The 21,979-nt window shown below is 39.7% G+C and overlaps 2 protein-coding genes across 3 annotated transcripts in view; both read left to right on the plus strand.

Moving 5' to 3' along the window:
- Positions 1 to 243: 243 nt before the first annotated feature.
- Positions 244 to 1,859, plus strand: LOC146690827 (cytochrome c-b). 2 transcript variants are annotated; one of them, XM_085433946.1, is made up of 3 exons: positions 244 to 399; positions 913 to 1,086; positions 1,187 to 1,859. In XM_085433946.1, the coding sequence occupies exons 2-3, from the start codon at positions 915 to 917 to the stop codon at positions 1,330 to 1,332; spliced, it is 318 nt and encodes a 105-aa protein (XP_085290072.1). In that variant the 5' UTR covers positions 244 to 399; positions 913 to 914; the 3' UTR covers positions 1,333 to 1,859. The 2 variants fall into 2 exon arrangements, with proteins under 2 accessions (XP_085290072.1, XP_085290071.1); XM_085433945.1 differs by having other exon boundaries at positions 244 to 385.
- A 1,032-nt stretch (positions 1,860 to 2,891) lies between these two features.
- pde11a (phosphodiesterase 11a) overlaps positions 2,892 to 21,979 on the plus strand; it is a 52,314-nt gene continuing 33,226 nt past the window's right edge. The window contains exons 1-7 of the mRNA XM_085433948.1: positions 2,892 to 4,033; positions 4,544 to 4,702; positions 16,784 to 16,873; positions 17,484 to 17,624; positions 17,779 to 17,843; positions 19,480 to 19,612; positions 21,000 to 21,075. Of these exons, the coding sequence (XP_085290074.1) occupies positions 3,245 to 4,033; positions 4,544 to 4,702; positions 16,784 to 16,873; positions 17,484 to 17,624; positions 17,779 to 17,843; positions 19,480 to 19,612; positions 21,000 to 21,075 (1,453 nt within the window). The 5' untranslated portion in view covers positions 2,892 to 3,244. The remainder of the gene's footprint in view (positions 4,034 to 4,543; positions 4,703 to 16,783; positions 16,874 to 17,483; positions 17,625 to 17,778; positions 17,844 to 19,479; positions 19,613 to 20,999; positions 21,076 to 21,979) is intronic.

Here is a 21,979-nt window from a genome sequence, read left to right on the forward strand (position 1 = left end):
GGTTGCAGCAGCATACAAAAATTGTGCTTTTCAATAACAGATCTGGGCTAGAAAATGCGAAAATAAAAAATAGCAAAACACACAAAGAAAACAAGTAAGTCGGACGTTTATTTATTTATATATTAGTGTGGTATTTTTTTTGTTGTTGAACCGATTAATCGGTTAAATGCGAAGATTTAATCTTACTTGCGCTTTCAAAATCCCGTCATGACGTGCACGACGACGCAGGTCAGGTGACTGATGACGTCTCAGGGATACTAAAAGTTTTGTGAGAGGAGGCACGTCCGTGAAACTTTCGTGAAACGGGTGTGACAGAACCCGGCAGGGGGATTAAATTCAAGAAGCTGCGAGTCTCTTCATTGTGCGCGGAACGGAAACGTAAACGGTAATTACTGAAATGTGAGGTTTGCTGTTCTCTGTTCTTCGTGCTCACAACTTTTTACGGATTCAAATCCGTCTGCGTCGGTCCTCTAACATGAAACGTGCTCCAGCGCCGATGTCTTTAAAGACGATATTCTAGCTGATTTTTTTCCTTATCTGAGGAGCTGTTTGAGTTTAACACACATTAGATACATTACCTTACATGAAGATGAACTTTGGTATGTTTTATGTAAGGTTGATATATGAAGTTATAGCTACAGGCTTAGCTTGGAATAAGATGTCAAGTGTGAGGTGGTATTGATATTTTTTACTGGAATAATTTGCTTTAAGAGGATAGCAAACGCGCTTTTTTAAACACCTGTCTTTGGTTTCATGATAGGAGCGGTGTAATTTAGCAATACTGTGAGAGCCAGTTTGGTAACGCCCCCAGGGGCATTGTTGCGCAACTAGCACGTGAGCTCCCCCCTGTGGCTGAATTGGTGTATACCGTTATACTGTGATTGTTCTAAGCCTGTATATTCTCCTTGTTAGAAATGACTGGAGACGTTGAAAAGGGCAAGAAGACATTTGTCCAGAAGTGTGCCCAGTGTCACACCGTGGAGAATGGTGGGAAGCATAAGGTTGGACCCAACCTTTGGGGCCTCTTCGGACGCAAAACCGGCCAGGCAGAGGGGTACACTTATACAGATGCCAACAAGAGCAAAGGTGAATACTCTGTGTGCATGCACTCTTTAACCAGCCTTGTAAATCACACAAACTTGATTTTAAGCCTTACTTTCTCCTGTTGTTGCCTACTTTAAAACAGGGGTTATCTGGAATGAGGAAACCCTGATGGTGTATTTGGAGAACCCCAAGAAATACATTCCAGGAACAAAGATGATCTTCGCTGGCATTAAAAAGAAGACTGAGCGAGCTGACCTTATAGCGTATCTCAAATCGGCAACTTCATAAAGATCTCTGTATCCGTGCACCTTTTTAGCAATCTTTGTGCCTTAACAAACTGTTCAAGATACCAAGACTTGTCTTTTTCCCCCCCAAAAAATAAGGCAAAAGAGCAATCAGTTGTGGTGGCACTGGGATGATAAGTTGTCGCCATTGTCTCAGGTTTACTTGATGTGGACTAAATATCTCCTGGTTTGAACAGGTTTCAGACATAAATTATTAAATAATATACTGTGCATCCATAATGTAGGGACCAAAAAAATGTTTAACTGTCCATTATTTTTTGGGGTGAGTAGGTTGTTGTTTTGTTATCAAGTTATTTGAAGATGTGTCTGTTCTAAGGATGAATGTGCCTTCTCTGGTTTGATTCCTACCTCAGCTGTCTTTTTTGTCATTTCTGAATTTGAATAAAACAACACTAAACATGAGAATTTCTTCACCTTCTTTTTTGCCCGAGATCATAAAATGCTGAGGAGGCAGCATGCCAGGTTTTGATACACTTGATTTGTCAATCAAATAAAGATTAGAGTGGTGTACTTCATTGTCTTATATGCCAGAGGATGTGCAGGATTTCTATCACAAAACTGAATAAACATGACACACTGGGACACTACTTGCAGGATTTGAGTTGTTAGTGGGGAGAGAGAAGCAAATAACTCTGAAGTGATCTTTAAGAGGCTGTGACTGATATGAAGCTATTTAAGAAAAAAACCTGCTACACTTTGAAAACTGTTCTGAGTTGTTTGACCACATTTTGAGAAAGAAAATACTGGCCAAAAAGACAGAATGCATTTGTAGGGGTCATGTTAAGCAGATAAAGGCATGTCGAAGTTAACCTTGCTTATCAAATCTAGAGGTTTCACGCTTGAATTCAGATTGCTGAACAATGAGGTGCTCATGATAGGAGTCAGATTTGTGCTGGTAGCTGTATCACTGTCCAAGTTGTGGACTACAACTCCCCCTAGTGTTCAAATTACACACCTACTCACAGAGGAACTAGTATAAAGGAATTTGAGTATCTGGCATGCTCACTAGCGATAAAAGTCGCGGTTACATAACTAAATGACACAGACCGCTGCAGACGATGTTTAATATATGCTAAGAATTCCTTCTTTTTTAGTCGACTGTCACTCATTGATTATCACAGAAAAGCCTTTTTTGTGGAATGCATAGAGATCCATTGTATTTGAATCATGTTAAAGAGTTAATTCACCCACATGGGGTTCCTTTGCTTCAGATAAGCCTTACAAAACTGGAGCGGATCCGAAATATTGAAAGTTATGAACAGTGTGCAACAAATCTATCATTATAGTCTACTGTTTTATATTTTTGTGTAGCTTATTGCATATGTAACCATACGCATTCTGTATAATATGTGCTGGACGGACAGACGTTAGTATTATCCTCGTCGTTTTCACACTTGGAGCCTGTAATAGGGGCCAAACGGTTCAGATGTCCAGAGGGCTGCGTACTGAAGCAACCCTGAGCTCCTTCTCGTGTGACGAAACGAGCATCAGTGGGACCGAGCCAACCACAGCCAGCGTCATTTGCAAACTAGAAGACGCACACGACAGTAACGCTCGGTAGTTGCTGTTTGTTGTCTTTTCAAAGCCCGTGGCAGTCCCAGCGAGCATCAGTTTGCGTCCACGCTGCTTAACCTAGATCTGCTTAAATGATCTTACATTAAGTGAAAACGGCGTGGACATGCTGTGGAAGAATATGCTGGTGCGCAAAGGGAGTCTCCATCGCCACAGAGTGGAGCTGGATATGTAGCCGAAGCTCCAGGGATGCTCCAAGCGTACTGCACCTTGGAAGTTGTCAAACGATTCTTGTCTTCAACCCCCCAGCAAAGCCTCATAGATGATATTTCTCTGCGCGACTTCATGGATTTGGTTCTCTGAGGACCATCTGAAGAACAGACATGGCAGTGTCAAAGATGCTGTTCTCTGACGTGGAAACTTTTCTGGACTCGCATCCCGAGTTATTCGAGGATTACCTGAACAGAAAGGGGAATTATAGCATGGTGGAGAAATGGCTCAAGAATCACCAGGCGAGCAAAAGTCCAACGGCTTCAGCTCCGGCCGAGACAAGAGAGGAGAAGAGCAACCCGTACAAGGACAGCTGGGCGAGCAAATGTGACGGTTTGCAGCGGAGAGCGTCTCAGAAGGAGCTGCGTAAAACTTTCGCCAGATCCAAGGCAATCAACATCAACAGGACATACGACGAACATGTTAATACCAGGGCGCAGGAGCCGCTGACAAGCATGAGGAGGAGAGCACTGCTGAGGAAAGCGAGTTCTCTGCCCCCGACCACTGCGCACATACTGAGCGCACTGCTGGAGTCCAGAGTCAACATCCCCCAGTACCCTTCCACAGCCGTGGATTTTAAATATTACCTCAAAGAACACAACGAGCGAGAGTTTTTCCTGGAGCTTGTAAAAGACATATCAAACGACTTGGATCTAACGAGTCTCAGCTACAAGATCCTCGTGTTTGTTTGCATTATGGTGGATGCAGACCGGTGCTCCTTGTTTTTAGTGGAGGGAACAGGCAACAAGCAAACGCTAGTGTCCAAATTCTTTGACGTGCACGCAGGCACCACAGTTTTACCCTCAATGAATTCAGACGAAGTTCAAGTGCCGTGGGGGAAAGGGATCATTGGTTATGTAGCCGAGCACGGGGAGACAGTGAACATCCCTGACGCTTATCAGGTGCCTTCTGCTCTGTGTGCATGTGTTTTTGTGCATTTCCATCTGTCACAGGCAGTGAGTCAGATCGTTTTCGTGCAGCTTTTCATTTTATCTCTCACAGTTTGACGAACAAGAGCACTGCTGATAGCTTGGGCCAAAACCACACGTTCACACAAATCACATAAGAGTAATAAAAAAAGTGTTTTTTGTTCTTTCTCCCCCTCAAGTCCACTGTGATTTAATACAACAACTACATAAAGGTGCTTAATAATGGCAACAGCCTTTTTAGATGTAAAAGTCTTAATGGCTGGCCAAACATTTACACTAATGCCTCACCACATTGCTCTACTTTACTACTTTTTGTAGAACAAGCTCCAAACTCTGCAGACGTCCATCAAACTGACATTCCTGTAGACACGCAGTCATGATCTTCATGTTTAGTGCCCCGTCATCTGAAAAATAGAGGAAGCAAGTGCTCTTTTCCAACAAGTGCTTACACTGTGTCTTTTCTTCTGTGCCTACGGCTTGCAGGATCGTCGGTTCAGCGATGAAATTGACAAGCTGACAGGGTACAAAACCAAGTCACTGCTGTGCATGCCCATTCGCAACAGTGATGGAGAGATCATCGGAGTTGCTCAGGCTATTAACAAGAATTCAAGTGGAGAGCTCTTCACTGAAGATGATGAGAAGGTAATTTAATCATTACAGTTATGAGCATACGTACTGAGTAAAGAAGACACACACATACACACACATGCTTCTCTAATACAGTGCATCCTCCCTGGTGTGTGCAGAATAAGCTTATGTGTTTGTTCTTTGTTTGATCCCTCCCTGTTTTCTTACATCTTACACCACTAAACCTTCCCACAGGAACTTTGTGCACGTGAATCAAATGACTTTATAAAGCGCTATACAAATAAAAATAATATCTGGGGCAGTTTTCGATCACACCATTTCTCATTCTTACATAAATAGAAACAATGCTTGTGGGTAAAAGGATGGGAAGTCACAGTGAATCGGTAATTTATCTCAATAAAAGCATACTGTTTATTTCATTTTTATTCTGTTTTGTTAAATTATTGCAAAGATGAAATAACACATTTATGTGCTTAAATCCTAATGTTACATTTCATAGACTGGCAAAGCAAGAGAAGGAAATGTGACAGACTGCATTTAATCACAGTGAAACAAATAAAGCCATATGGGGTAAAATGGTAGTTTGGGCATGAATTTTAGCCACACTTGTAACATTGTGCAAGAGCTACATCAACTGGCCTGTGCACTTCTTTGGTCCACATGGCAGGTTGAACTGCAGAGATCCTGTGACCTCTTCTCAAGCACTAGGCATGAAATATGGTTCCTTCATGTTTGAAGATGTCACCTGATCACTTTAGTAACCTGGTCACTGGCTTGATGTTTTATGAAAGCTGTTGTATGAACAGCGATGAGATTTGGCACAAACATTTTTAGAATATTTGGCTAGAACCTGCACACATGCACACACACAGTCCCATTTTCATGTCTTAGTGACATAATGCTATCCCTTGCTGCCTACCCTATTCCTAACCATCAAAAATGAATGCCTAACCCTAAGCCTTAGCTTAAACATAACCTTAACCTAATTGTAACCCTGACACTAAAACCCAATTTTGAGTCTCAAAAATGCCTTCAAACACGTGGGGACAGGCATTTTGTCCAACAAAAGGGTTTTACATCTATTGATAAAAACAAAAACAAAACGAGAACACAGCTATTATAGTTAAGAAGAAGCCAGTTTATTGTTCCATAGTTTAATTCAACAATACATACATGCAAGCCTTTTTCATAAAAGTTGGTATGCTTCATAGGACTTAAATAAAAAACTGAATACAAGATCTGAAAAAATCTGTTAAATCCCATATTTAGTCGCAGATAGTAAAAGAGAGGATTTGATGATGAAATCACAAAAACCATGGTTGCCATCAATTCAAATTCATTCACACTTTTCTTGCACGATGATCAGATCAAATTTCAAGTGTGCCATTATTTGGATTTCCTGAACCTGCAAAAGTAACAGTATTAACACCAGAGAAAAGATTACAATGTGAACACATTGCAGGTAGACTGTGAAAATAGTAAACCTGCAAACCATCAGCATGTTATAATTTCCATTGCAAGGAAACTGTGGTGATAATGATAGCGCTTCTTAACCATGGCTTTACAGAGCTGCTAGCAAGGCCTCCAACTCTCACTTTTTTTTGTTATTATTGCAGCACATTGAAGTAAAGTACAGATGAAAGAATAGCCCTGAAGTAATGCTCATGCTTTATGATTCATGTGTGGCATTTCAGGGATGTTACTCAGTTTTTTTTTTTTGGTACATAGACACTGTTTTGTGGTGTTAGCGGCACACAAGCAGCAGGGCTGTAGCGATGCCAGCTGTCATTTTTCATTACCGTCAGCGCTGCAACACTCATGAGTTTACAGTTGTAAAGATTTTAAGAACAGGATGTTTTTTTCTTCATATTTTGCCTCCTTTCGTGTTTTGTTTTGCACTGTGACCTACAAACAGGGAACAGTTTTTTTTCTATTCCCTCCAGTTTGTTGGGTGATTCTTCAGTTTCTGTGACATTAAACTTAGAGTTAGCCTCCATTCTGTTTTTAATATTTAAATTGATAAATAAATCTGCTTTATTAAATTACTTTTAATTATCAGATGACACAATAGATGTACATCTTGGAATTTTAAATGTTATTACAACTGATTAATTTCTCAAGATCTTGCTTGGCTTCAGTTGAAAGTCATTGTTAATGTTTTAACACACTGCTTAAAACCCTGAAATTAGTAACTACATCTTAAAAATATCATAATATTTAATGTAGGCCACGCCAGTAGAAGTGATTGGAACCTATTTTGAAAACACTTCCTCTCAGTTATTTTGGCATTTTAAACCTCTGTCAAAATGTATAAAACTGTAATTTAAAGGATGACTAGGCCATATTACAACCGAGTCACTAGTAAAAAATCTGCTTTAAGAAATGCTTCTTGCACATTGAAAGTTTTTTTCAATGCAATTCATACTTTTACTGCACATGTGCAAAGTTGCATTACATAATGGCTTTATTAACGACTCAGTCCAGAGTACTGACATGATAAAACACCTATTGCCTCATCCCACCAGAGCACTTGAACAAATACCATGCTAATTCATGTTATAAATACAGCAAGCCAAGGAAGAACAAAAGCAAAAAATTACATTAATTACACACGTCTCCATCTTTAATACACATGCCATGTTTATGGTCACATTTCATTTCAGGGTTCTTCGAATGCCTAACTGCCATCATCACAATGGATATTACCTTTACATGAACAACAGTAAATATTATCATGTTACATACTGTAATACTGAATGTAGGTCATGTAATGTTGTCACAGCTGTTCTTGCTTCTATCATCCCTTGTCATAAAGTATTTGACAAACAACATTAACTGAAGACATCATCGTCCACTTTATTAGATACACCTCTTCAACTGCTCATTAACACATCTAATTTAACATCTAATTAGCCAATCACATGGCAGTAGTTCAACTCTAACCTGCTGAAGTCCAAACTGAGCAACCGAATGGGAAAGAAAGATGATTTCATGTTCATTTCAATGTGGCATAGTTGTTTCTGCCAAATGGGCTGATATGAGTATTTCAGAAACTGCTGACCTACTGGGATTTTCCCACATAACTAGCTTTAGGGTATACAGAGAATAGTCCAAAAAAGAGAAAATACCCAGTGAGCGGCATTTCTCTGGGAGAAAATATGTTGTTGATGCCAGAGGTCAGAGGGAGACGGCTTTGAGCAGCTTTGAACTGATAGGAAAGGAAAAGTAGCTCAAATAACCAGTTAGCACACTCACCTAAAATGCAAAAGATTTCTGGCTTGAGCCTGAGAGCTGAAACAAATCCTTTGGAGGATTATGTAAGTGTAAAAGGATGTTCCAAATTAACAATGTGGATCCATCCAGCGTGGCAACCCTTTGTGAATAGGGCATCAACCAAAATAACTTTTCAACACACAGCCTGCCACACCTTGAAGCAGATGAAGATCACACCCCTTTCAGCTAAGAACAGGAATCTGAGGCTAAAAAACATTACCTGGTGTAATGAGTCACAATTTCTGCTGTGACATTTGGATGGTAGAGTCAGAAGTTTGCGCAAACAACATGAAAACTTGGGTCCATCATGCCTTGTAAGATAGTGTCTGGGATATTTTTTGGTCACACTTTGGGATTCTTAGTACCAAACAGCATTTTTTGAACACCACAGGCTACCTGAGTATTGTTGCTGACCATGTCCATCCCTTTCTGACCTGTTCAGATGATCTCAAACTAGCTTCATGAACACCAGACTTATATCATGGATGTGCAACTGACAAATCTGCAGTAACTATGCGATGCTATCTTGTGAATATGTTTCCAGCACCTTTTCGAATCAGTACCATGAAGAATTAAGGCATATTTTACATGCAAAAGTGAGTGTATATATGTAATCTGATAAACAGCAGATCATTTTTTCTCATTCTGTCTTCATTCCTGAGTCCAAACTGACTCAGTATTTATTATTTAAATAATTAACCCCACTGTCTGAATCCATAAACCAAGGTTGAGTCATCTGTCATTAAATTTTCCCAAGGCAGTATGATGTAAAGGGCCGGGGCACTGTGTTAATACCACCAGTATTGGCTGGTAAGACTCTCGCATTGGTTAATGCTTCACTTTACTGCTGAGTAGAATATCCAGTGCGTCAGCAATTAATTTATTGTCACCCCTTTGGACTGCGCCATTTGTGTGATTTTGAATGGTTGCCAACGGCAGCACCATGGGATTTGTGGCAGTGTTGGGGCAGCCAAGTTACTTAAAGATGATTCAAGAGGACGAAAGCAGACTCTTGGATGAGAACCATCCAGGATATTACTCCATCGGTTAGTAAACACACTGGTCAAGTTTTCAGCCCCAGCACAAAGCCATCGCTGTCTGTGAGTTAATGTAATATTTAAATTTCAAGCAGCTGTCAGGGGAGCAACATCTCCCACAGTGATCCAGATAGCCTTCTGTTTGTGAATGATCGTTTGTCAGAGAGACACGAGGAGCACGTGTTGAGTCCATCAGCGCGCTTGAATAGACGTAGCAGGAAGGCGGTGAAAAGCCGATACAGCGACTTGTTCTCTTATTGCAGGGGCCCCTAAAGGAGAGGAAAGATGAAACATGAAAGCACAAAGCTAGCTGTGCTTTTATTTAAGCGTCAGGTTTCACTGTGGCAAAAATGATCTGTCGTATGTTTTTCCTCCACTGCTGCTCTGCCATCAAAATTACATCTCCAGACTCGATGCGTTGTTTATAATAGATGCAGATTAGGAATTCTTTTTTTCATTTCCCTTGTTTTGAGTATGTTTCACATTTCGTTAACATCACACTAATGCCTGGGATGGCTGCAGCTGAATTAGTAATGAAATGCAATGTGAGTGTCAGAGAACACAGCAAGCTCCCTGTACAGCACAGCTGCAGCCCTGCTTTTATGGAAGACCTTGTAATAAGAAAATTTATCATACCTTTCGAAGCAGATTCCTTTAGAGACATAAGCTTACGTTTATCCTTAAATGATTGTGCTGAAAATTTACAGGATTTTGAACACATTACATGCTTGGTTTTAAATCCCAACAGCCTTAAATTTGTTCTGTTCTGTCATTCAAGATTTGAGACCTTTGGCAAGTCTGAAAATGGTTCAGCCCATGTATAATTGCTGTGTCTCATTATCTTCTGCAAAGGAATTTGGCTACCGACTTAATTTAAGAGTGCAAACTGACCCCGTCCTCCTATCTCTATATTTTGCATTACTTTCTTGATTCTTGTCTTGCATGCCTTGTAATACATCCGATGTGAAATGTGTTATTCTTGTGAATTAACTTTTATTAATTCTCCCATGTAGGTTCCATCTGCCAGTATATCTCAACATCTGTGTGAGCTGATTGTCAAACAGCAGTCCCCCCCTCACCACAGTGCTCCCTCTGGCTGCCAAATTCCCAGTCAAATTGGCTCAAAGCATTTCAGTTAATAACCACTTTCATACAATTTCCAAATGTAAATCTGCAGCTAAAGAACAAAGAACACAATTTCAGCTTGGCACCTAATTAAAAAAAAAAAAAAAAAAACAATCCTAGAGGATATCAGATCAAATCAAATGTAAGGAGTGCATCATACCAGAATTGCTCATTGCAAAGCAAAAGAAGGGAACTATCACAAGAAATCCTCTTAAATCTTTGCATGTTGCTGTATTAAACTCTGTGTATACTGTACAGGGGTGACCCACACACAGTAAAAGGAGACCTGCCTCCCCAGCCACTAAATAAACAGTTGATGAGAAAAATGTAATCTTCAATATTTTTTTCAGATGTTTAACAAAAGGTCTGATTCTGTTCTTTATCCGACTGTCTTCTGATGTTCCAGGAATAATACTGGATCATGTTTATCTAACAGTCATCATATTTGGTTAAAATTAGTCTTCTGTTATGCTTTCTGGGGACTTTGGTTTAACAATTCACTGTGTTATCTACCTTTGATGGCAACAGCAGTGTTAAATATATGCACATTACTTTTTTTTATATGCAAGGGAGCGAGGTGCACCAGGTCAGTCTGAGAAGAAAAACTGTATATAAAAGATGGATGTAGATTCTAGGTCTGAAAAGCCTTAAACTTGCATTATTTCTAACATCCAGCAGGATGTGACTCCTGCAAAAGTCCACTTGTGTAGAAGTTTAGGATCAAATGATACTTCTTAGTTGCTTTAATACCTCATCTATGAGTTTATGGTTACAGTTTCAAGTTTCAAGTCTTTTTTATGCAGCAAGATGCTTATTTGGTACATTATGGTTCCAGAATATCAACATAGGCTATACTTTAAGACTAGAGATGGCACGATATCGCTTTTTTATGTCCGATACCGATACCATAAATTTGGATATCTGCCGATACCGATATGAATCCGATATAGTGTATTTTATAATCAATAAAATTGTTTTTCTATACATTTTACATCAGATAAAAACTTTTGTTGTAAGATTCAGAAAATTATTTATTAAAAGCTAGACATGAGAATAAGAAAGAAAAGTATTTCTTTGTGCCCCCTTTTCCCTGTTAATGCCCTACCTGGCCCCCTGGCAAAACTTTGCTAGATCCGCCCCTGCACAGTTACCAGCCGTCAGCTACTTAGAAAAGGATCCTGGTGTGGAAAGTAATATTAAATAAGTTCTAACAACAGCTTATCAAGCTTGAACGCGCTGCTGTTGTTTAGTGCAACATCCGCTGGTTTCCTCTTTCTGGCAAAAGTGGGCCAAAAACAAACAAGAGAGACGGGAGTCGCGACAGAAAAGCTGATCAGTTGGTCATTGATCAGTTTCATGATTTCAAGTAGCAACAGTAGAGGGAGGGAGAGAAGAAGAGGCAGTTGCTCCATATATCGGTTGTTAAGCTTAACGTGGGAATGCTTTACAAACATTCCGAGACGAACTTACACACTTGCTTTACTTCTCTGGGATAGCTTTGTTGGAGAGGAAATGCTGGTTTGGAAGCACATAGCAAGGCTCCAAATGCTCAGGGAGACCACCGACAGGTCTGGCACACCGCAGCCGCTCTATCACGCGAGACATACTTCTCCGACGTGCTAAGGTCATGAGTTGGATTACGTCATGTCGCAAGTTTTGTGAGATGCTTTTGTGATACTTAATGGATCGATTACATTTTTTGTTTCTTTCTGATATCCGATCCAGTAATTTAGGTCAGTATCGGACCGATACCGATACTTAATATCGGATTGGTCCATCCCTATTTAAGACATGTACATGTGACTGACAAGTTGCTGCAGTATAGGCAAATACTCATAATCAGAGGCTTCAGAATACGACTCTACAAAATGCTGGGTGATGTGACATTGGCTACATTCACCTTTTGTATGCAAACTAATCTATGAGTATATAAAAAAAATAAAAAATAAAACCTGTGATGGGGATGTCTGACTTGTTGAGGTCAACATGTCGGTAACAGTGGAACCTGTACTAGATTAAATTAAAGCAGTGTTTGTGTCAGACAAATAAAAAGTGTGCAAACCTTTAAAGTACAGAAAGTGTAGTATTGAGTAAAAACTAGAAGAGTGTGGGTCCTTCCAGTGAACAAAGCAGAATAAAGCTGAGGATAACAGTTACATTGTCTGTGAAGAGAGAACTAAGTTAAGTTTATGTCTTCCTTTTTAAATCCTCATATTTCACAGTTTGTTATTAACCTGCTTATTAATTCCATCAAAGTTTAGATAAAAATAAAACAAATAAAACATCTGAACTAATTTCCACAGGCAGGTGGAATATGTTGGTTGTATAAGCGGCCAGAAAAGGATGTTTCAAAATTTCTGAATGGATACAAAATCATGCTCTAGGGTTAATTAGTAAATTCATTTCCATTCTGAATTCCAAACTATTAATGATAACTGATTACTCTAATTTTCTCAGTTAAGAAATTAGCATATGTAAACCACCTTGCCAAATATAGTGGCAGCACACTGATGTTAATAGAGTGCACCTGATGCCTCTATGGGTAGATTTAATCACTAAATCAGCTTTCTGGTTGATGGAACACAAAGTCCATTTTTCTATCCCAAACTGCACTTCAGCCTCAGTGAGTTACTTGTTGCTTGAATGAATATATTTAATATATTTTTCTATTTAAGATAAGTGAAGAATCTGTAGTTCTTTTCTTATTGTAAATCAAGATCCATGTAATGTCAGGGAAGAGGAGAAATTTTCTTTTTTGTCACTGACTACAAACCTCGTTAAAAACAACAACTGTTTCCTCTTTTCACACATGCAAAGCTTTAAAGCGCAACTTTAAAAGATATCCATAGAGAAATGGAGACAAAAAGTATTGTCTGTGTAATTCCCCTTGATTTCTCTCATTTGAAATTCCAGTTACAGAGAAGGAAGTCACTGAGGTTAGAGGAACTGACAGTCCCTGAGGCGGTGGCCAGTTAGCTTTGTTATTAAACCGCTCTTTACTGGTCAGCCCAGAGGTCTCTAGGCAAAAAAATGTCTTGTTTGTAATGCAACCTTGTATAATGGCCTGCTTGACAGAATGTAATTAGAGCAAGCAGTGCTTTTCTTGGCTATGCCTGTTAGTTCCACAGGCAGATCCATAGCCACATCCCCCAAGTCCTGCTCATTAATGAATCTGCTCCTGCTGGGGCTATTGATGGCCACTGCCTTTCTGGAAGATCATTATTAGAGAATTCCATAGGACAGCTGAAATACATTATGTATGAACTCATTGCTCAGCATCATCTGTTTTCTGCATCTGAAAACAGTTGCATAAGGCACTGGATTATGTATAATGACTGAATGAAGTGCATAAAGTTAATTTACCCATTAGCATGACTGAGTAAGTTTTCGTGTCACGTTATGATTAAATATGTCTTTAATTACAGTGGCTTAACATGTAGTTAATGTATCATAACATGCACACCAACAGGACATGGGAGAGCAGAGGATTTACACTTTAACGTTTACTGACGCAACGCAATAATTATAAATACACAAGACTATAACTCTGCCCTGCAGAGTTTCAACAGATGAGTGACATAGTTGACTTCTTTCAGGCTATCTTTTTAAAATCTATGCATTTCTATCCATTTTGAATATTAATTAATAATCCCCCATTAATTTACTCCTCAGTCACTAGAGTATTGATGCCAAAGTAATGGGTCACATACAGCCCGAATTTGATCTTGAGTATGTATACCAGGCCGGTAACCTAAAGACGCTACAGTCATACAAGACGATGGACAGCCTGAGAGGAAAACACAACAGCTTCAGTTTTTGCTGTTGTAAACTAAAGGCACACCTCCTTGGATTGACCACCTTACAGTAGTTTGACCTGCAAGTCATTGGTAATGTCTTTGGAAACCCACTGCTGTGGTATGGTCCAGTTTTAAGAACTGACGATCTAAATAGATAGTGAAAGAAACAAGAAGTATGTCATTTAATTGTTTATCTATTACCTTTTGGCAATTTTGTAGTAAGATTGACCATGGGACAGGTCTTTATCAGTAGAAAAACCTATAAAACTAAAATTGAGGTCCCCCTTCACATTTTCCAAAGCTGCCCAGTGGGCCAGATTGCAGTCTTTTGCAAGCTCATTCTGGCCCCCGGGCCTTATGTTTGGTACCCTTGGTCTAGAAAAAGTGACCTTCTTTGCAGTTCCAGATCCAGCAGGACATAGGTTTGATACCACTACACTCGATACCACTACATTATCCCCAATCAATTTCTGCTATATTAGTGGTTCAAAGTAGTAGCACTACCACTGTAATACAGACTAGGAAGTTACTGATATGCCACTAACCTTAAGCAGGAGCCAGCAGAAGATGGGTGCACTGTGGCTTCAAAGGGACTACCTTAGTCAATAGCAATACTCAGGCAAGCTGTAAAGTTAAAACAATGCTCATTTAGTAATAAGGGAAAGAAACTGTGCAGAGAAAATATTCCCCACACCATTATACTACCACTACCAGTCTGAATGGTCAATACAAGACAGGATGTTGCCTGCCACCTGAAGGCAACATTTTTGGTGAGCTTGTATCAATTGTAGCCTCAGCCTCCTCTTCGTAGCCAACAGTGGCACCTGGTATGGTCATCTACAACTGAAGCTCATTGGCTTTAAGGTTAAATGTATTGTGCATTCAGGGATGCTCTTCTGCACACCTTGGTTGCAGTTACTCACTGCCTTCCTATCAGCTCAAAGCAATGTTGCCATCCTACTTTGACCTCTGGCATCAAAAAAAAAAAAAAAAAAAAATCCCATCAGCAGTTTCTGAAAAAACTCAGATGAGCCTATCTGGCACAAAGAACACCGCCATGTTCAAGAAATTCAAAGTCACTTAAATCACCTTTCTTCCCAAGACTGTTGCTTGGTTTGAACTTCAGTAGGTAACATCAGGTGGTATTATCACCTCACATGGCAGCAGAAGTGCTGTGAACCGACGGTGTACGTAAACGTAAAAGAATATTTTCCATGTAGGCCACAGGTACAGGCGTATAGTTTTCCACAGAAGGCTTTAGCCTTGTGTTCTCCACATGTTCATTTGCAGCTGATGAGAAACTGATAGATTATAATTTCTGAAAAATGAAAGCGATATCCTTGTATCAGTGGCGACAGCTGAGTAACTTCCCATTCATGTATTGTTGTAATGTCCCTACCCTCAGGTCACACTGAAGGCTGGTAAATATTGGTGGGTCTGTTGTGCTGATTGTATTGTTTACACAGCAGCCAGATGCTAAAGATTGACAACTAAACAAAGAGGCAGCGCAAGGAAGCACACAACCTAAATTCTATTGATTTAATGTTATGGAGCTGAGTGTCACACCGATAAGGCCACATTGTTGGAGAACTGCGGTCATATAGAATTCAAGCCGCACGTTCACATCACAGACATATTTTTGTAGCACTGCAGCCGCTGCTTTGCACTTTCTATACAGGTAAGGTGCGTATTGATATTCATTATGAATCAACTGTGGTAAGGAAGCAAGGAATGTAGTTTGACTCTGAACCAGTAATACAATTCAGGTTATACATACCATACATATTAGCTACAGCAATCAGACCACATCAAGTGATTACATTATTTATGTGAAGAAAATATGAGGGAAATAAGGAATTCATGTTATGAGCCCAAGGCACAGTAAGTCAGACTATTTGGTCAAATGGTAAAATGTCAGTTGAATTGATTTATTTGTCCTAGCAAGTAATAACACCAATGAAAGGCCATTTCTTATTTGTTCCAATTTAATTTAACAGCTAAGTTTTTCCTGGATGAAAATATTACTTGTGTTTTAATTTCCTAATGCTAAAAGAGAAGAGTTACAAACAAGCAAAAACTTTTGTCTTTTGGTTAAATGTTAAATGTTCAGTTAGTACTAAGGGGGCCAAAACGTGCCAAAAAATATCCCTCACATCATTAAACCATCAAAACCAGACTGAACCATCACAGGATGGATTCATGCTTTTACGTTGTCTTACTGTAGCCTCAGCTTCCGTAGTTAACAGGAGTGAAATCTGGTATGTATCCGTGTGTTGTGTGCTCAGAGATGCTCTTCTGCTTAACGTGGTTGGAATGAGTGCTATTCTGAGTTGCCTAATTATCAGCTACGAGCCATCTGGCTATTCTCCACTCATGTCTAATATCAAAAAGGTATTTTTGACCAGAGAACTGCTGCTCACTGGATATTTTCTCTTTTATGGACCATTCTTTGTAAACCCTAGAGGTGGTTGTGTGGGAAAATACCAGTAGATGAGCAGTTTCTGGCAATAACAATAATGCCACATTTAAACTTAAATTACCTTTCTTCCTCATTCTGATGCTCGGTTTGAAATTCAGCAGGGCATTTTGCCCATGTCTTCATATTCCAATGGACTGACTTGCTGCCTTGTGATTGGCTGATTAGATATTTGTGCTAATGAGCAGTGGAACAGGTGTACCTAACAAACTGTCCATATAAGTCAAATGAGATTTAATATTATATTGTATTTTTTTATACAACAATAATGTGTTATTTGTGGCATACCTCCTACTTCAAACGATGTTTCATGAAGTCTTACAGTTTAGTTTCAAAGATTAAATGTGGGGGCTATGTGTCTCATCTCAACAAGCGCTTCAAACCTGTTGCTTTATTTAGTCAGCAAATCTGTTGAATATGTCCACAGGTGCTGCAGATGTACCTGCCCTTCTGTGGTATTGCAATCTCCAACGCCCAGCTATTTGCCGCCTCAAGGAAGGAGTATGACAGGAGTCGGGTAAGGGCAACAGGGCCAACCAAGATAATAATCCCCACCTACCCCTAGGATCAGCGGTACTTCCTCCACCCTCATGCTGACATTGAGGCTGAGTATTGATCAGCAGCAGCCCACTTGTTGCCACTGCAGTGGGAATCTCAGAGCAGCATGCAGCCCTGTCTGGACATTTTCTGTGGACCTGTGGAGGGGGATGGGCACATATCCAGCAAGGGGCCTGGTTCATGATCTAAATCTCTTAGGGACCGTTAAGAGATGCACTAATTCATGTCACAGGCATTGATCTGTGATGGAAGAGAACATAATGAGTGCACAGTTCAGTGAGTAGAGAAGAAACCGCATGATTTTTATGTGGTTGTGTATTAAATTCGATTGGCACTCGCTAAGATAAAGGGCCTAATTTTCTTTTATTGGGCAAAGTAATCATATTATATCGTGCTGTTGGTTTATGATTTAGAGATAATGATAACAATCAAGTTTCAATAGCTGAGCGAGGCAAAACATCTTTATTCAAAGGGTCATCACTATTACCTGTTGACCAATTTTTTTTTTATTCAGCCTTTGATTGTTGGGAATAATGCCAGTGGTAACGTTTTCTGTCACTGGTCTTTAGGCACTCCTGGAAGTAGTCAATGACCTGTTTGAAGAACAGACTGACCTGGAGAAGATTGTCAGGAAGATCATGCACCGTGCACAGACACTGCTTAAGTGCGAGCGTTGCTCTGTTCAGTTGCTGGAGGACATTGAGTCACCGGTACTGTTTTTCTCTCTGCTGTCCTGTCATATATGTCAATGCATTTGCGCATGTGCGTTCTTGTTTTTTTGTTTTCTGTTTTCCCCCTTTTTTCCCAGTAAATACTTTGTATGTCCATGAGCTGTTGTGATTTCTTCCCTTTTGCATCTTTCAGGTTGTGAAGTTCACCAAGTCGTTCGAGCTGCTCTCCCCTAAGTGTAGCGCAGACACTGAAAGCAGGTATGTTTCATTCAGAGCACCTCGGTAACATTTGGCCTGATTAAAAAAAAAACCCCTCATACAACCCCCCCTCCATAATTTTCCCTTCCATTTCCTCACTCATCATACCATTACCCTTCTCATTAAATAGTCAGATCTGCAACATGGCACCTGTGCATTTGGCACAGAGCCTTTTTGAATCTGCAGAGCGTCCATCAAGGACAAAAAAATCTGTATAAAATTTGACTATTATGTAGTGCTGTGGGAGTAATATGCGGATTCTGAATAGAAGGCATACTGTGGGAGCCCTGCTTAATTGGGTTTTCCAGCTTCTCTCTACAGCTAGGCATGGCTGAGTGGAGAAAGAAAGGTTTAATATTGCGTAGGATGTTTATGGATGAAAAAAAAAAAGGCTGAAAAGGAAGACAAATTATCCCCCCAAGTCCTGCACTTGCTGTAACTGATATGGTCACTTTGAGGCAGTAGTTACAGTAACTATAACAGTAATTTAAAAATATCATAACACAAGAAATACCAATATTAAAAAATTAGCGATGATGAAAGAAATTTTCAGCCGCTAGACTGGGAAATGTATTCTTTCTGACTGCACGCTCCTTTCCGATATGTGTTGCTACTGTCACATTTTAAATATGAAGCCAGTTTGTAAATAAAACTGCACAAATTCCTGAAGCACCTCTTCCTAAAGGCTCTCATCTCAGTAACAAGAGAGCTAGTGAAATTTATGTGTGTAATTAAATAAATGCATTCGGTGACAAAAGGTGAGGATACTGTAAGATTTCTGATGTGCCTAAAATCCCCAGCTACTCCCACAAGAACAATGTTCCTTTATGAGAGGGATGAACCGAGGAAGACAGAGAGAGAATTAGGAGAGAAACATAGTAAAAATAAAAGAAACAGGAGGTAAGGCAGATTGCCATCACACCCATGTGGTTTATTACTGCTGTGCTGTGGTTCCACATCTACACACAGCTGTATCGCTAGATCAAAGGGATCCAAAAGATCTGACATCTGTGTCGTTCCGTCTTTTTTCTAACCTTAAAAGACAAAATGAGCCACACTGAACATTTACTTTGGCGTATTTGAAAGTAAAAACTCAGTGATGGCATCCTGCAATAAGATGTAAACAGTCTGAATAGTGATGCAGGTGTCTGGCAGAGAGTGGGGGCACCGTCTAATCAGAAAATAGCTCATACTGTATGCTTAACTTTTCATTACTTTCATTACTTTTTAAAAATCAAGTAGCTAAAAATAAGATTGTTTGCTTATTGTAACATTTCTAAATGCGTATAAAGGGGGTCTGACCTGTGCTCATTTCCAGCTCCCTGTTTTATTCTTGGACTCTGCTGGAGCAGCTATGTGTGAATCAAAGTTCATGTTAATCCTTTATAAATGTATTCTACACTGGCTTGTTCCCCGGCTTGAAACAAGTTGTTTTAACTACATTACCTTTCCCTCTAAGCCAGCTTGTTTCTAAAGGTCTGAACAACAGTTTTTTGGGACTGAACCTTTGAACCTTTAGGTCACAAGGATTCATTTCACATATCCTCACCTCATCTCACACAGTCTAATTAAACAAATCTGGTTGAGAACTGGTTGAGTCTTTTGTCATCTATCTTGTTTTTTTTTCTGACCATAGTTTCAAAGACAGCATGGAGAAATCATCTTACTCAGACTGGCTCATCAATAACAGCATTGCGGAGCTGGTGGCTTCCACAGGACTGCCTGTAAACATTAGTGACGCCTATCAGGATCCTCGCTTTGATGCTGAGGTAACCACACAGTAACATACTTCCTAAAGTTCACATCACTAGGATTTAAAAAAAAAGGTGAAATGATTTGTGGGACTTGTATGAAATACACCTGCTGTGATTGTCTTGCATTGTGATATATTATATACAACGTGAATTCAAAAAGCTGAGACCAATAAAAACATACCTGATTTAAATCTGCCCACTGTGCTCTTCAGAGTCATTTCCTTGTGCACTTCTGGCCTTTTTCACGTGGCCCTGCTTTGTTTGGATAAACCTGTTTTGATCACTTCTCTGTCCTAAAGATATCTTGTAACTCACTGTTTCAAAACTTGAAAAACAGAAGGAAGTTGCAGGGGAGCCAAAACTGCCAAGTAGGACAGGTGGCAAACAGTGATTTTGTTTTCAAAGTTTCACAGCATTGTGAGCAGTCATGTGATGCCACATGTTAGCTGGTCTGAAGCAAATTTTCTACGTCAGACACTTGAAGACATTACAGTTCTCCACATTGACAATCTGTTGGGACAAATACATGGCTATGTTGTGTATATGTACGATGGTTTCCTAATAATTTTCACATTAAGCAACTTATTTAAGTTTAACATTTAACCTGGATTCACACAATAGTGAAGTGCTCATATAGATTAAACTGGATGCCAGTTTTTTGAGCTGGTGAAGCCTCTTGAAAATGTCTTTATAGCTCTCTGCACACATAAACGTACATTTTCCGAAGCTGTTCTTTCTCATTGCACTGCAGGAAATGCTCTACTTAAGACACTTTCACACTAACTGAAATACTCCGTTGGGTTTCGGTGATGGAGAGTGTAGCTGGCGGGTAAAAGTCTGGCTAGTGTCCAGCTGAGTGTGCATACTGCACTTGATCTTCCAAACAGAAGTATTCTGTCAATGCCGCACTTACAATAAAATCATATTCTTAAAATCAGTCTCAAATGCATCAGTTTAATGCAGTAGCCATTCAGAATAGTTGTAATCTGTTTTAAAGGCATTTGAGTGCACATCCTCTGTCCATGCCCTTGCCCCAAAGTGGAGATTTTAAAGAAAGTGATTCGGAACTATTACAGCAATAGCTATAGACTTATGGCTTATAGTTATAAACTTCTGTGCAGTACATCAGTTTCACGTTTTATATTTGGACTATTTTAAACTGCACAGGCAAAAAAACAAAAAAAACAACAAAAAAAACTGCACTGTATAGATGAAGAATAATTATAACTACAAGCAAATTTAACAGGTTTTTCACTCATTTTTTCATGATATTGATGAGGAGAAAAACCCAAAACACTGATCACATAAGAGAATGAAAACATTTTAAATAAAGTAAATAAACATTTATTATTTACATTTTATGTAGAATAATTATAATGTTTTATTCTCCCACTTTTTGCAGGCAGACCAGTTCTCTGACTTCCATATCCGCTCAGTGCTTTGTGTCCCTATATGGAACAGCAACCACCAAATTATTGGTAAGTTCATACACAAAAAATCTTCTAGATTCTCAAATTCTTCTGTTTAAAAGTTTCTGGTGTGGCTGAATGACATTAGATACTAAAGGATGTCTTTAGGCACTTACTAAGGTTCTGGATAGCTTATGTTGCTACAAAGGAATGCAAAATGTCCTAAAATATCATTTTAAAAGTCATTTGTAGAAGGGTCCCTAGCTGGAACCAATAGCAAGAAGTCAAGCCATAAAACATCACCACATTCCACATACCTTTGGCTGCATGCTGTGTTCAATTGCAGTAATTTCATTACCACTAATACTGCACAGGCATGCACCTTTTTGCTGCATAAGGCAGAGAATATAAGAGGGGGAGGGCTTGAAAATTTGTCCAGCCGAGACTGCATGATTAACTCCATGCTGCACCATCACGCCACACTTAGAGGTGGTTCCCTTCTTCTGGCAGCGTGCTTTGTGTTTGTGAATCAGCCCCAGGCTAACACCACACTGACACTCTGATAAATCATTGATCTCTCGTCTGGCTTTGGCGCTGGATATTGCAAGGAGGAGCGACGATAGCGGCTCTATTCAGTCCACTGAGATCTGACGCGGGAAGCCATTAGTTTTATTTGAGTGCAAAGTGATCAGCATATCTGGTGCAGATGGTTGGTGAAGACCTGTGTGCATCTTTGCGTAGGTGTAAGTGCATTTGTCAGGGAGGGGAGAGGAAGAAGAACACAAAGAGTGAGGAAGAAACACAGTGTGTGGGTGGCACCTGAGGATCTGGAGTGAAAAACCATTAAACAAACAAAGCAGCAGAAGATGAAATTCTTATATCAAGGCTACATTCAGCTAGAAAAATTAAAGCCCTTGTGTCATCCGCAAGGTTCCAGCAGACTCATTCAAAATATAAGCAAAATAAATACTTT

The sequence above is a fragment of the Copadichromis virginalis genome, linkage group LG16, assembly GCF_057382275.1.
Source record: "Copadichromis virginalis isolate Kocher_CV1m ecotype Utaka linkage group LG16, C_Virginalis_male_GT1.1, whole genome shotgun sequence".
NCBI classification, from domain to species: Eukaryota; Metazoa; Chordata; class Actinopteri; order Cichliformes; family Cichlidae; genus Copadichromis; species Copadichromis virginalis.

What these genes read in the sequence shown, in the direction of transcription:
- LOC146690827 (XM_085433946.1), top strand. Translation starts at nt 915, where the DNA reads ATGACTGGAGACGTTGAAAAGGGCAAGAAGACATTTGTCCAGAAGTGT. An exon ending in AGATGCCAACAAGAGCAAAG is followed by an intron (nt 1,087 to 1,186) that starts GTGAATACTCTG and finishes ACTTTAAAACAG; the next exon opens with GGGTTATCTGGAATGAGGAA.